We start from the raw sequence: 16031 nt of genomic DNA, 5'->3' as shown, positions 1-16031 counted from the left end.
CCCGCCCGCCGCGGAACGGCCACCGCAGCCGCGCCCGGCGGGCTCTCCCTCCGCTCCGCTCCGCCGCCGCCGCCGCCGCCGCCGCGCGCCCTCGGGCCGGGCCGGACCCCGCGCGCCCGAGCCGTGCGTCCCCGCCAGCGCCCGGAGGGCCGGGCCGCCCTCGCCGCCCGCCCGGGCCGCCCCGCCATCGCCGCCGCCCCGCCATCGCCGCCGCCGTGCGCGCCCGGCCAAACTTTTCTCCGGAGCGTCTCGAGGCTCGACCGGCCGCCCCTCCCGGGCCAGGACCCCCGCCCCGCCCCGCCCGGCACCGCACCGCACCGCACCGCAGCACCGACGCCTCCGCGGAGACTTCCCGGGACTCGCCCGACCCCGGGCGCCGAGCCGCGGCCCCCCGCGCGCCCGCCTCCCGCACTTTCCCAGCAGCCGGCAAAGTAACTTGGAGGCCGGCGGAGCGCGGCGCCGGGGCCCCGAGCCGGGCGCGGGCCGCCGCCGAGCGCCGAGCCGCCGCCGAGCCGGGCCGGGCCCCGCGGGCCGCCGGTGCATGTCTCCCCGCGGCCGCGGCGCGCAGCTCCCGGTGGTGACCGCGCTGCGGGCGCCGCCGCCCGCCCCGACCCGCGCCCACGCCGCCGCCGCCACCCGGCCGGCCCCGCACCTCCCGCTCCCGCGCCCGGGGTGACCGGCCCGCCGCCCGCCGCGCCCGCCGCGCCGCCCCGGCTCCTCCGCCCGCCACGCGCCCGCACGCGCCGCCCCAGCGCCAGCGCTTCCCTCCCGCAGCCGCCGGCGGGGGCGCGAGTTGGGCTCCGGCCGCTCCCCCCTCCCCCCCGGCTCGGCTCGGCGGGCTCCCGGCTGCCGGCCTCGCCCCCCGTGCCCCGCGTGGATCGGCGTGTGCGGGGCTCCCCGCGCGGCCCGGCGGGATGGTGCACGTGGAGATGTTGACGCTGCTCTTCCTGGTGCTGTGGATGTGCGCGCTCAGCCAGGACCCGGCCTCCAAGACCGTGGCCGACCGCTACGCCGTCTACTGGAACAGCAGCAACCCCAGGTGAGGCGCCGGGGGGCGGCCGGGGACGGCGCGGGGCCCGGGCGGGCGGCCGCGGGGCCGGGGATCGCCGCGCGCCCGCCCGACGCAGCGCGCGCCCGGCCGCCCCGGGGCTCGGCGGCGCCGGCGGGGTCGGAAGGCCCGCGGGCTGCTGCCCCGGGGTGGGGCGCGGCGCGGTGGGGCGCGGTGGGGTGGGGGGGGACCCCGCGGCTGCCGGGCCCCGCCGCCGGCCCGGGGGTGCGCGGAGGCGGCTCGGGGCGCCGGGCGCGGTGAGGGCGGGGAGGGGCACGGCGTCCTTCTCCTCCGCCCGGGCCGGGGCACGGGGCGCGGGGCCGCCGGCGTGGGCGCCCCCGAACTTTGCTTTTTCTTTTCAGTTTTCAGTGTTCCTTCTCCTCCGCCCCCCTCCCCGCCCGCACCCCCCGACGCGCGCGGAGAGCGCACGGGCTGGGCACGGCGCGCCCGGCCGTGGGGAGGACGCGGCCCCCCCCGCCCCACTCGCGACCTCCTCTCCCGCGTGGGGGGGGGCTCCGGGGTGCCGGAAAGTTTGCTGTCACCCCGCGTTACGTCATGTGTGGGGGGAAGGCCGGAGGTGGGCGCCCAGGGACCCCCCCCTCCCGCCGCCGGCCGGGACCCTGCAGCGGGTGCCCGAGTGCGCGCGGAGCGGGGGGCGGCCCGGTCCCCCCCCTCCGTCCCCCGCGTCCCCCCGACCCGGTGTCCGCAGGGCGGCTCTCCACGGCGCCCCCGGGGGGGGGGTGGACGCGGGCCGGTTCCCGGCCGTGAGCACCCACCAAGCCCGGGGGCGGGGAGGGGGACCGGGGTGGAAGTGGCGAGGAGAAGGCCGGGGGCCCCGGAGGGAGGGGAGCCCCGCGGTGGCCGCCGGAGCCCAGGGCGCGGAGGGGGGGATCGGCCCCCCCCCGGCCCTCCCCGCGCCTCTCCAGCCTCCCCCGGGGGGGCGGGCGGGCATTGGTGCCCGGAGAGTCAGGTCAGATCCCTACCGGGGAGCTAGCTGCTGCTGCTGGGGGTGGGGTGGGGGGGGCCTGGGATGGACGGATGGACGGATGGACGCCCCCATCCCTGGTCAGTTCACCACCGTCACACACACCCAGGCGGCTCTGGTCCTAAACGCACTGACCAGGAGCGCGGACGCCCCTGGAAGTTTGTGGGGTGCGTGTGTGAGCGTGAAAGTCCCCTGGAAGTGGGTGCTGGAGAGGGAAGGAAGCGTCTCCTTCGCTGACATGCCGCTTGCCACGGTGAGGGAGAGAGGAGGAAGCCATGCTTTCTGCCCCAGAAGATGCCTCCCAGGAAGGCTGGCGGGCCCCTCAGAGCCAGCCTTCCACTGGGGTTGGGGTTCAAAGCCGGTCGAATTCTATCGCTTGGGTTTTTTTTTTCTTCTTTTATTCCCATTTGCCCCCCCCCGCCCTTTTCTCCTTTTTCTTTTTTTAAAAGACGGTATGTGAAACAAATTAATATTTTTAAACTTTACTGCTTGATTCAGCACAGCAGGGGCGAGTTCCTCCTTGCATTTGGGAGATCTTGCTCTGGGCTGTCACTCCTAACTTCCTTAGCCAGGCTCGTTTTTCCCCCGGGTGTTGGGTTTATTTGGATGGATAGATGGAACCATCTAGCCAGCCACACTCCCGGGCTCCCTTCCTAACCTGGCAGGCTGGTCTGGGTTATCTCTGAAGTTATCTCTGTTTTATGCGTTTGATACTGTTGTGTGGTTTGAGATTAGCACATTGATTTTTGTCACAGGTCATGTTTTTTAATAGATCCACCCTGCCTGAAGAAAGCCCTTCTTTCTGCTCAGGACGGCTTTGGTGGCTTGGAATCTGACCATAGTTATTATGAACACGCAGAATTTTCCCATACGGAGAGTATTCTTCAGAAGCTGTGTGCTCCTTTTTGAACATGGTGAAAAGACCTTTCTCTTAGTTTGGTAACTTCCTCCAGAAAGTGTTAGGTACCTCCATTCACCTTCAAGAAATGTGGTTCTAACAGCTCTCCCATCGGACGGGATATGGAGGCATTTATCCCAGTGTGTTATTAAAGTAAAACTTTAAAAAGAACCCCGTATTTAAAAACTAGATAGGGAGTGGTAGGGAGGTTTTAACTCATAAATAATATTGGTACATTTTTATGTACTAAGAAAACTCAGGTTAGACATAATTTTCAAAGGGCCCGATAAAACTCAGAAATCTATCACAAAGGATAGAAAATAGTTCATAGGCACTATGATTTTGTACAGTAAGTTATCAATGTATGTACGGGTCAAGATTTTGCTAAACTATGAATCAACAGACTTCGGTCTTTTGGCAAAATATGCACCATGTTAATCGCAACTTAGATGTTTCATTTTTGTCATAGGAGCAAAGTTCAGTAGACAGTATTAAACTAAAATGAATACTGTGTCCAAATGAAGTATGCCTTTGCTTATACTAATGCATTTCATCAGAAGTTGTTTAGTTAGATAAAATTAGAATTACGTATATCTTGATCACAGGGATATTAAGCATTTTATTGTGTCACTCGTGCTACAAGTAACTTGAGTAACAGATAGGAATTGAGGTGCTACATTCGGTATCATTACCACCCCTCCTTTGTTGCCAGGAACATCTAGCTTCACAGGAAAAAATATTAACTTGGGTTGTGTCTGAATTGTTTTACTGTTACAATCTGTCTTCCTTCTAGCCACTTCTGGGAAGTATATATTCAATTTCCAAATTGAATATCTGCTAACTTTGTGGTTGGCAGGATTTATCAGGCAATGAGCCAAACTGATTTTATGCATTGGATTGGCCCAAATCTGTGAAGAAGCCATTGAAAACTATCAGTCTGAATAGAAATATTATATGATTGCATTGTCTATACACATCTCCCACAGTCCTAAAATTGGAAAACTTGCATGAGTTTTACCTAAAAGTGTGATTGGTAGAATGATCCTTTTAATATTATGTTGCATTTGCAACTGGAGTGTTACAAAGTAACTTTAAGTCATGTTAATCTAAATCAAAGAGACTAGAATTATTTGTCTTCAATTTCTTTAAGATTGTAGAAAGCTTTTAAGTAACTTTAAAAAAAACTTTCAGGAATAAAATTTATTTAATTCTCCTTTAGTAGCTTTAGTAGTGTGCTTGTATATAAAGAGGTAGGACTTAATGTTAAGAATGTGCCTCAGCCTGAAGCAGCCTATAAGCAGTTAGCTTTCTCCAGTAAGGGTATTCTTTTAAGCACTGTGTGAATATTGAAAAGTTCTTCTTAGAACCTTTTGACAATTTGCCAGAATGATGATAAAGTAATTAAACAGGTTGACATTATGAGTTCAATAAAACATAATATTGCAGCAAATAAAAGCAGCATATTTTTATCAATGTTAATTCTTCTCAGTTGGGGCTTTACTTCTGTCGAGGTTTGTGTATCATCAATTTACAAGGTTATTTTTTTCATTGAAAAGAAAGAAACTGCTAATTCATCAAGAATTTACTGAACTTTAACCTAATTATGTAGTCTTTGGATTTTTTCCCCATCCTTTAGAATCATGTAAATTAAGCATTTCATATCATTAGTAACTACATCATGTACATTTCTCAACAATATTAGAATTGTAGTGAGAGTTGTACATTAGGATTCCTTTCTGTCACACTCTGCTCTTTTCACTGGCTATAATTTCTTTCCCAATAATATTCCTTTGGGTATTTTTCTTCCGAAATTTAGTTGCTGCAACTTTAGAAATCAGAGTAGCCCTCGTTGTTTAGCAGTATACCCGTCTCAAGGAGAAATAAATGAATTTATCATGGTGAAATACCGGAACTTGTGCCAAAAAGTGAAAAGTTTATATCTTAGTTTTCAAGCTTATTACCCTGAAAAGGATTTCCTTTACTGTTGAAATTTAAAATCCTTTAAGTGTTTTGTATGTTTGGAGCGTAAGTCTTCTTTAAGAAAAACTCATCACTGAAAATCGTAACTCTGAGCCCCTGGGTAATAGGGTTTCATTAGATACGTTGGGATATTTTTTCATATCTGTATCAACATTTATGTGACTATCAGGATCAAAATAAACAACCACAGATGAGACTTTTAGCCTTTTTCCCCTTAATGAATCTCTTCCTTTCAACCCAGGTATTTGCAAAATGCAAGTATGCTTCTTGTTCTATGGCCAGTTTTCCAGAGTTTTGCAAAGGTGTTATCTACTGAGCTGTCATCTTCCAAATATTGTGTGCATTATTTTAGATACACAGAGTAAACCCCCAGATAGGCAGTGTCTGTGTTTTAGGTTACTGAACATCAGTCAGTGCTCATCGAGCACAGTCTCATTTGGCTGTACAATCAGTTTCAGTTGCCATTTCCAGTGTGAAAGTAATGTTAATACATGACTGGTGATGAACAGTATCAGAGAATCTTTAGTTCATTATTCCATTTCACACAATTTTAGTGGTATTAACTAGATAACTGGCCCAAGGAAGTAATAGTTTATTGTCATGTGTGTCATGGCTTGATAAAACTCTGGCTTTATAAGTTTTTACCTTTGCAAACTGAGAATCAAGTTTGGGAAGAACACTTAGCTATTTGGGGCAAGTTAACCTCCTGAATTTCCTGCCATTTAATCTTGCAAAATGCCTTCTGAACAGGCATTTCATTGCATTCAGTCCACTGGCCTGGTTTTCTGTTGGATAGGGACAGATAAAGATGGCCACCTTCTCTCTCTTGTTACTCTAAACCAAGCAAGCTACTAGCTTCATGCTGGGCCAAGCAAATGAATGAACACAATTAGTCCTCAAGGAGCCCTGGCCTTTGCTAGCTTGGGAAAAGAAGATGCCAAAAGAATTTACCTTTGAGAGTGTGAATCAGAAAACATAACAATGTATTACAAGTAGTATTTTACATGTGCTGTAGCATTTGCTAAGTTGTTTAGTGTTTTTATTTCCCCAATATAAATCACTTGCTATTTTTTTTTTTTAAGATGCTAACTCATCTTTTTCTCTTGTTTGGAATAATCTCACCCAACAACTATTTAAAAAGCTTTGATATTTTAAGTGAGAAATGGCTGGATATTGGTTGATTTCCTATTACTGATCTTCTTTTCAGAAGTATTACAGACACTGTTAAAATAGCAGTTGCACTGGGATATACACATTGTAAAAGAAGCCTGCTTTTCTCTAACTGCACTGAGAAAATAAGTAGTCCTTGACTTTCACCTAGGACAACTCACTCCGATCAGTCTTCCAAACTGAGAAAAAAAATGGTCTTTTGATCATTTGTCACAGATAATACCTTCATATTCAGGTACAAAACTTCAAAGAGGGGTATAAGAAATGAGATATTAATATTCACTTTTGATAATTTGTCTTGTGATGGTGGTCTTAGCCAAACATCAATAAATTACTGTCTCTTTTAAGCATGTGATTTATTTTTATTAGATTTATATATTAGTCTGCTTTTCAACCTATGTCCTGAGCTGTTTTGTGGAAGTTTCTTTGATTAATGTGAACTTCTAGTGTTTCTGAATAGGATATTACTCACTAGCAGGAAATCTGCTTTCTTGTGAAGATGTCTGCATTTATGTTTTTAGAAACTTAGTCTTCAGTCACAAGCAAGTCAGCCCAATGAGACAGAAACACTTAAATTTAAAGTTAATAATGCAAATTTTCTGTACTGCAGTTGTGATACATTTTCAGTAATTGTTTCCTTATTTCTTAGTATTTTTAATGGTTTGTATACTTTGATGTTTTCCAGTAGAAAATTGGTGCATGTGCAGACTGTTGATTTTGAGATTTGTGAAGACAGTTTTCCAATAGCCATACATTTCAATAAAAACATTTTTAATTATTGAAAACACCTATTTCAGTTAGTGCGTTTCTGAGAGAGAGTGCTATACGGTAGTGATGCGTAGCTTAGCTTTCATTCAGGTAGAATTCTATCATTTTCAATAAGGAAAAATAAACCTTTGTCATCTTTAGAAACATCCTTCATACAATTGACAGTTGACAGGTTGAAGAAAATGTTACTGTCAGGTCTTATTTTCCACTCAAGTGAGGAATAAAAATAGGTTGAAATGATTTTTTAAAAAATCTATTTAAAAGTTGTTTCAAAATGGAAAAACTGTTTTTAAGCTTCATATGTAAGTTATAAAATTAAGGTGTCACTGGAATTAGGGTCAGTTTTTCACTTTGAAAAAAGCCAAATACAGTTGAATTGGTTGCAGTAGGATATTAGTGGATGTTTTAATGGTTGGATTCTTAAGCTAGGTAAAACATCAGTATTGTTTCTATTGTAGTTTTATCAGATGATCTGGTTTTCATGATTTAGTTTAAAGGCATCTCGAGAATTCACCCACAATGTTATCAGCACTTGTATATGTATTGGCTAACCAACTGTCTTATTACTGCACAGCAATTGGACCTTTTATAACATTGCTTTGTAATGAATTATTTTGAATATCTTTGCAGTTTTTCATCCAGTGAGTTTTGGAAGTACATGGAGGTTAGAAAAAATATGATGAAATACTATCTCCCAGTTTAGAAAAGCGAATAGATTTGGGGCTTCCAGTTACATCAGCACTTTTCTCCCCTTTAGAAGCAGCCATCTTGTTTAAAGACCAATTTTATTTCTTTCATGAAAATGGTGTGGAAAAGAATATGAATGATAGAAAAGACTAAACCCCCTTTTCTGATTGCTCCGGTGAGACTCTACATTTAAAGCTCAGTCTTACTTTCAAAGTCTCAAAAATGTTGTCTCCTTGTATTTAGTTGACCAAAAGAAAAAAAAAAAAGGATATTTTAGTGATAATATATTTATATATTTAAACTCAAGCTATTATATTTTAATGTTAACTATTGTGCTTCATCATATCCTCATATATATATACTTCTTTTCTTGAGGCTTATAATTTGTAGTTAATTTCAAGGTACTAAATTAATCTACACACCCTTCATCCTGATGTTTTTCTTCTGATATACTAATACTTGTCGGTAGACGTCCCCTCCCACAATTGATCAGCAGTAATGATCAAAATGTAAGTATTTCCCATATAAAGCATTTGGGATGTTTTAAAAAGCACTGTATGAAGCCAGACCATTTTGGTCACTGAAATAGAGCCTCTTACTTTTTCATGAACTCTTGTGAAAAATTATTTTAGAATCAAACTCTAATATTTTACTAAAAAAAATGAGACTATCAAATTCTTTTTTCCTAAAAAAAAAAAACAAATGAGACTATCAACCGAGTCTGCTATATTTTCTATCATGTTTTGTGTTTGTGGATACATTTGAAGGAACGCGTAGTCTTGTAAACCTTACCATAAATGCAGACGACATGTCTTGTCACTGCATCTGTTTGATGGTGCCTGAGACTTTTCCTCACCTGCTGCAGTAAAAGTGGAGTTGCCTTAAGATTAGTTTCAAAAGTTATCAGACTTAGCTAAATTTAAAACTAGGCCAGGATCAATTCTACATATGCCCTGGATTACTTCAGTTTGGGGGAAGTAGGATTTAGAGGGATGGTGGGTATAAGGGAAAGTTGGTAAGTGAAAGGCATGATTTAAGAACAGATATGCATTTTAGGATTAAATCCAGGTATGAGTTGACAACTTTTGTCCTCACAAGCATTCCTTTGATATCCATTATCCATTTTCCTTTGACTAGCTAGTGGAGAAGGCCCAAATCATCAAGTTTTCAAAGTGACCTTGATTTTAATGACCTAACAAACACCTAACAAATCTCCTGTTGTTTCCAAGCGGTCAGATTTTCTATTTTAAGTTTTAATAACGATTTATATAGGTTAAAATTATAATTCTCAATTAGTTCTTTTTCTTCTGAAAATACATAGGAGGAGAGCTTTCTGTATCAGAAGGCAAGCTTTTCCATGTAAAATGCGGTTGGGATAAACTAAAGTTATCCCCTCGCTTGGTGGATCGTCATCAGTCAACTTCTTACTCAGGTTTTGATGACTCTAGAAGGCATGAGAGTTGGTGTGTTTTAGATGTTTGGGTTTACTGTTTTGTTGCATGTGCAGAACTTAATAATGTCGAAGAGAGTTATTTAATAGAGACAGAATGGGCAGAGAAGGTGAAATAACTCTTTAACTATGGGGAAATGATCTTTTGTACTTAACAATTAGGTTAAGCAAAGTGGGAGCAAATGAGCCCTGTTTGCCTCCTATTGTTTCAGGGCAAGAAAATACAGACAGATGTCAGGCTGTGGCCGGGGTGGCCTGTGGCTGGCGTGGCCAGCGTCCTGGGGCGCAGAGCTCCCCGCCAGCGTGGGAGCAGGCTCCTCTTTTCTCTCTAAGCTGATTGACGCGTTGTGGTGGAGAGCGTGATACTCCTTCTGTAGCTATTTGCAGCTCTCCAAACTTCGCAGGCTGCCTAGCTTCCACTTGAAGCTCCTCACCCCAGCCTTTTATGAGAAATGTGTCTGTGGTTCAGACGGCACCTTGGTGACTTCTGGAAGAGCTGTTCTGCCTGTGCAGTTGCTGTAAATCTTTTCCTTCCCCCCGTTTTATTCATCTCGTTGGAGTACCAGAGCAGGCTCGGGAGGCTCGCATGCACCCTTCTGCTGCGATGAAGTATTTGCCTGCTTTATTTAGCAAATACTTTTTCTTAAAGATAGATGAAAGCCGGGGGTTTGCTAAAGGCCTTTTCTTTTTTGTCTCCGCTCTGCAATCTTGCCAATAACCCCTGGGTTCACACAGACCATTAATGTTTTAGATACTGTGGCATTCAGTGTTTTCTTCATATATTTGTTTACTGTTACTGCTTCAATAAACTTTTATGCCCATTTCTGTAGTTTTCTGGCAAGGGCTGCATTTATTAAAATTTAGTGACCCAGCACTAAGAGGGGTACAGTTCAAATAGTGGTGCTTCTGACAGGGTTTTGTGTCAAACTAGAGAAAATAATAGGGAAATGAAAGCTGCCAAAATGTGTCTCCCAATTACTAATTAATCAGGCGAGAAAGGACCTCAGTGACAGATCTCATGTCCGCCAAGGCAGAGGCTTGGGATGCTTTGTTTTAAATACTGTATAAAACAAATTAGAGTAAGCCTCAGGAAATGTAGCACCCTGAAATTCAATATCACCACTGCTATTTTTTTAAGTCTGTGAAAAGCAAAGTTGAAAACTGAGTCTTCATATTCTTCTCCAATGCCATCAAAGCATAATGCTACTCGAAAGAGTATTTTCCTTATTAATAAGTAATGCCTTTATACTTAGTCGTATTTTAGACCAGGCATAGTAGCCTTGGCGTTAGTCTTGGTGTAGCATTCTGTATGTACTTGATTGTCAACAGACACTTGTGGAAAAATTAATTTTTCTCATACTATGCCTGCTATAAATGTTTTGAAGATTATTTTAATTGGAGAACAAAACTTGCCACACTCAGAATTACAGATGTTTAAAAGGAGAGATTCCAATCTTTTCTGGCAAAGTTTCCTCTGAGGTTGCTGGACAATTAAATGCTTGCTATTAGTGTATTTTTTCCATAGCATTTACAACGTAAAAAGGAAAAAAGGTCTTGGATGGAATTCTAGCTGTTAGGGGAACAATGAAAACTAATTACACACTCTGCTATCGCCATTGTCAACTGTCCTCTGGGGAAGACGACATGACTGCGTGTGTGTGTGTGTGTGTGTGTGTGTGTGATATTTTACATTAATATATACATCTTACAATATATTTTATATTAAGACATTAACATATATACATAGGTCAGACATTCTTACTGGATCATTTTGAAGTTCCTAAGATTCTGAGGTAACTCGAAACATGGGTTGTAGTCTACAGGATCTATTAATTAAATTGAAAAATCAGCAATTCTGTTTTGGTGAAAGACAGCCTACCTTTGTATCCTTTCTTTATGATACTAAAAATGAATTCACATTTATGATTCAGGGTACCTCAATATGTAACTACTACATTGTAATGGAATACATCTCAGTTGCTAATTATCTGGTTATTTCTTGTAATTAACTCTTTTTGCAGATTGTTATCTCTTTTTCTGTTTTCTTTTGGCGGTCTTGGGGCTCTTCAGGTCTGGCTGGCTTTGAACCACTATCCTCACATCTCAGCCTCCCGAGTAGCTAGGATGACAGGTGTGAGCCACCAGTGCTGGGCTCAAGCAGTTATTTCTTAGCTCCAGACTTTTGTCTTGGTATCTGGTTATTTGATAATTAATCCATTCATTTACTGTGTAGAAATCTGTGTTGCTAGATTTCTTTTTTGATGGTGTTGGCCATTTCCTTGTCTCTAAGCCTTCCCACCAGTGGATGGATTTAAGAATGAAAAAACAACAACTGTAAAAAAGTCATTTCTTGATCTCATAGCGGCTTTGGTATAAATCTGGTAAGAACAGACTTGGAAGCTATTGAATGATAGAACATTTTAGAACGAGTATTGAATTTCAGTTACTTCTACCATCCTGATTCCTGGTATCACAGAATCGGGACTCGGCCCTGTAGAACATTTTATGTTGCTGTTTCCATTCTTTGAATGAATTCTCCCTATGTAAAGAGAATTCCATACCTAAAAGCAAAGCCAAATGGGCGAGTTGAAGAATTACATGGGTTTTCCCATTAAATAAATATTGTAGCTAATACCTATTAGTAACAACATTCACGTCCTGAGTATCTACAAACTATAACTTGTAGAATAGTTATTGAAGGACAATATGTAACAGAGCCTAGATAGCGTACAGCAAGTTCAGAGGTGAGGAGACATCTGTACCCTGGAAATAACTTAAATACCTTAGGCAGCTTTGATACAGGATTTTCTAAATGCAGTCAAATGGAGTAGAAGGTGCTGTGTAGAATCGTCACATGTCAGTTCACCTGGCAGCTGTTTAGCAGATGTCCAGTGTGGGCTAGGTACCGTTCTCATCACTGTCTCCACAACATCCCTGCTCCGGGAAGCTTTCAGTGAGCTGTCTCGGGTCATTGTTTTTCATCTCCAACATGCACACGAAGCTCCTGGGGATTGTGTCCAAATGCAGATTTGAATTCAGTTGGTGGGGTAGCGCCTGACTTTCTACATGCCTACAAAGCTTCCAGATGATCCTCCCATAGAAGGTGACTTCTATGCTGCTGGTTCTTGAACTAGTGTTTAGAACAACCAGGTTTTTGACTTGGTTGTGTTTGCCATGAACTTTCTATGTAGCTCTGCGGTTTCTAAGATGTCTCAGTAGTTCCATGAATAAAAGTTATCCTTGAAAAAAGCATAGGAAGCCTTAGAAGACTTCATTTCTAGTCCTTTTCTCCCCAAATTATTTGATTTTTGCTTCATTAAGAATATGACCTCACAAAAGTATTGGCCAGGAATTTTATTGTAACCGTTACTCTCTGAAGGCAAATTCTACTGGAGTTAAAAAAAAAAAATGTCCTGGTCCAAAAAGTTTAAAAAGAATCCTGTCATAAATCTTAAAGGGTATTTATTTGGAAACTCTCCCCAGATGTATTTTATGTGGCAATTCCAAAATTACACCTCAAAAACAGATTTTTAACACTTTCTAATTTAAATCCATATGGTTAGATGAACCCAAGATGTTTATTTTACATTTAGCATAGAAGATGGCGCACAATTTCTTTGCTTCCGCTGTCTGGGTTTTTGTGGGCTGCTTCCTGTAGCCTGTACTTCATTGAAGTTATAGAAGAAGTGGGAGCAAATGCCTTCTTTCCCTGCTGGTCTGTGGGTGAGAAACTTAGATGTCTCTGTCTCACCTGCCCATGTGCTTTGGCTTTCTCTACAGCTTGTCCACTATTCTCTTACTAAGGAAGTGTAATGTGATGCTGTTATTCACGAGTGAGGGATGGAGTCAGTTAAATTCTAATTAGACTTGAGTATTTGTTTTTGCTTTCTGTTTTCAAATATGAATGTAATACTACTGCAAGTGAACTTTAATGTCTTTAAAGCGTCAGTAAGTAGGCTACATATTCTTACTGTGGACTGATCGTGAGAAAAAGAAACTTTTTACTGTAAATCAGGTGTATTTTTAGGAAACAGGAAGAGGAGGGAATGGTGGGTTTCCCTTAGTTGTCTGGTTACCAGTGCATTTTTATGGTTAATTATAAAGCAGGAGTAAATAGTTTTCATTACATGATTGATAACATGAGTTTAATTAGAATGCCTGGTAGTATTTTTTACCAATTTATTTATTGTCGATGTGATGTAGGGAGGGGTTACAGTTTCATATGTAAGGCAGTGAGGACATTGCTTACCAAACTTGTAAGAACAGTAATTCAAAGGAAGGTGGTTGGTTGGTTATAGGTTTATGTGTGCTTGATTCAGCCTACAGGGTTCTCAGAGATAGTGACAGTCTCCTGAGCTTTTTAGGGGTGATGAGTCTTGTAGTTCCTGAAATTAAAGAATCTTCTCTGACTGAATTTAAGTGGCTTTTTATAAATATATGTCATGTGCTTAGAAGAAAGGTTTAGGAGTAGGATATTTTGATTGGTTAAAATAAAACCATTTCATTAAACTAAAGGAATTGGCTTTGTTCAAAAGTGTTAATATACCTAAGATTTCTTTCTGGCCATTGACAAGTTTAAAGTAGAAGAATAAGTTTTCCAAATTGCTGCAAAACTGTTATTAAAAGAATAGAATCAGCCATACTGCAGTATGTTTATTTGTTTTGTATTTGTTGCAAGTCCTGGGGCATGGACTCAGGGCCTGAGCACCGTCCCTGGCTTCTTTTTGCTCAAGGCTAGCACTCTGCCACTTGAGCCACAGCGCCACTTCTGGCTTTTATCTATATACATCGTGCTGAGGAATCGAACCCAGGGCTTCGTATATACGAGATGAGCACTCTACCACTAGGCCATATTCCCAGCCCCTCATACTGCAATATGGCTACAGAAAAAAAGAATAGAAATAGAGGGGGGGTCAGTTCACACTGTACAGGTGGCTATCACGTGGTAAGTCAATTCATTATTGTATGTTGCATAGAAAGTATGTTTTTCGAGCTGGTAATAGTCACGTATGGTAATAGATGGTATATGTGGTAATACATATATAATGCATCTGTAATCCCAGGCCTTGGAGGCAGGAAGATTGAGAGTTTGTGGCCAGCCCGTGCTACATAGTGAGGCCCTGTCTCAAAACAAACAAACAAGAGAAAGAAAAAAATATTTTTAATAAATTCAAAACTATTTTCTATGCATCATGGAAGAGTTGACTTACTAACAAAATGGAGTTGTGTGATTTTATTATGTATATTGTCTTTAAAAGATACAACTTATAGTGCTCACTTTGGCAGCACACATTCTAAAAGTGGAGTGAGACAGAAGGTTAGGGTAGCCCCTGTGCAAGATAGAATTCATAGATTTATTCAATGTTCTTCTTAAGAGAAGTTCACATTTTACATTTTGTCTTGTGACTTCTACAAGAGTAATGACATGTGAAGAGTGACATTGAATGGTGAGACCTACTGCCCAGAAATGTCTTCTGTATCTCATTTGGAAAATTGGCTGTTTATTTATTCCATCTTCTCTTCTCTTCCTCTCAATTGGTCTCGTCTTTATTGTTTTCTCTACTTTGGACTTCATAGGTACAAATTGATATCTCTATCGCGAAGGAGAACTTAATGAATACCGACACTGTCTTGGAGAATGCTTGTACTGTATTTCCAATGAGGAGCTTGTAACAAATCAGTTCCTGTCTGGGGCCTTTTCTTACATCAGCCAGGTGCTCCCAGAAATCTTTGGATTTTTTTCTAGGTTTGATGCCAGAGAACAGAGTTCAGGCTCTTCACGCCTCTCTGTTTAAGAACGCTACCTATTGACAGCCTTAAATCTTAATATATATTAATTATACACACATTAGTGTTAGGAGCATAAATGGGTCACAGCATCTAACTGAGGATTTGTCAAGGAACACATTTTAATGCATTGATACCTGAGTGACACTGTTTTCATGGATAATTGGTGGTGATTCAAAGTGGGTTTTACTTCATATACTTACAGTTATTTAGGTCAATAACAAATGTGTTTATTATTTGTATTAAAATTGCACTAATGCACTTATGTATTTTCATAATTGTTTCATAATATTGTGTTACTTGTAAGGTTATAAACCTCTTTTAGCGTTAAAACAGGGAAAGTGAAGTAATTTTTAAGGGAAATATCAATGATCTATAAGTATGATACCCATAAATGTAATGATATTTGATAGCAAAACTTGGCTAATAGCAATCAAAATATTGGGTTTATTACTAGCAATAGCCAAATTATTTGAAAGAGCACTGCTAACTTTGAAAACAGATTTCTCTCATAAGTACAATGTTTTTTTTTTTTTTTGGCCAGTCCTGGGCCTTGGACTCAGGGCCTGAGCACTGTCCCTGGCTTCTTCCCGCTCAAGGCTAGCACTCTGCCACTTGAGCCACAGCACCGCTTCTGGCCGTTTTCTGTATATGTGGTGCTGGGGAATCGAACCTAGGGCCTCGTGTATCCGAGGCAGGCACTCTTGCCACTAGGCTATATCCCCAGCCCCACAATGTTTTGATACCTAGAATTGCTCTGCTTTGGGAAGGCTGGGCTTACCTTTGCTGTTTCGAATCATTTTATACAAAAGCAGATTTCTTTTGTCTTGCTAACCTGGAAGTTAATTTTGCCCTGGGAATGAGAATGCTATGAGTTCATTTCAGATTTGAAGCTTTCTAATGTTATGTTACTTTTCCTCTGTGTCCAATGAATAATTAATACTTTTAATCTCATCCCTGTGTTAGGCTTTCTTTCTTCACTAAAGGGTAGTCAAAAAGTTTAAATTTTGATAACTTACCATCACTTTGAGTCATAAAAAAGTTAATATTCTGGTATAGCAGTCTAGAAATGGCAGCTGGAGACTTCACTAGCTAGGCTTACTTAGTATTTTCATGAGAGCCTGTTGGTGAAATGGGTATTCAGCAGTTCCTCGATGTTGAGATGTTTGAGTTGCATTTTAATTATTTAAACTTTTATCTATATGGTAAGTAAGAATTAAAGCTAAATACATTTCAGTGAGTTTGATGAATTTAGACT

General features: G+C 43.1%; 1 protein-coding gene across 2 annotated transcripts in view; it reads left to right on the top strand.

The window, feature by feature from the left end:
• The first annotated feature begins 881 nt into the window (after nt 1-881).
• The window catches only part of Efna5 (ephrin A5), a 273718-nt gene continuing 258568 nt past the window's right edge, over nt 882-16031 (top strand). For both annotated transcript variants that reach the window (XM_048331333.1, XM_048331332.1), the window contains exon 1: nt 882-1039. In XM_048331333.1, the coding sequence (XP_048187290.1) occupies nt 915-1039 (125 nt within the window). In that variant the 5' untranslated portion in view covers nt 882-914. The remainder of the gene's footprint in view (nt 1040-16031) is intronic.

This window comes from Perognathus longimembris, chromosome 22, assembly GCF_023159225.1.
Source record: "Perognathus longimembris pacificus isolate PPM17 chromosome 22, ASM2315922v1, whole genome shotgun sequence".
Taxonomy (NCBI): Eukaryota; Metazoa; Chordata; class Mammalia; order Rodentia; family Heteromyidae; genus Perognathus; species Perognathus longimembris.
The sequence above is the reverse complement of the archived record's forward strand: the minus strand, read 5'-3'. Positions and strand labels throughout refer to the sequence as shown.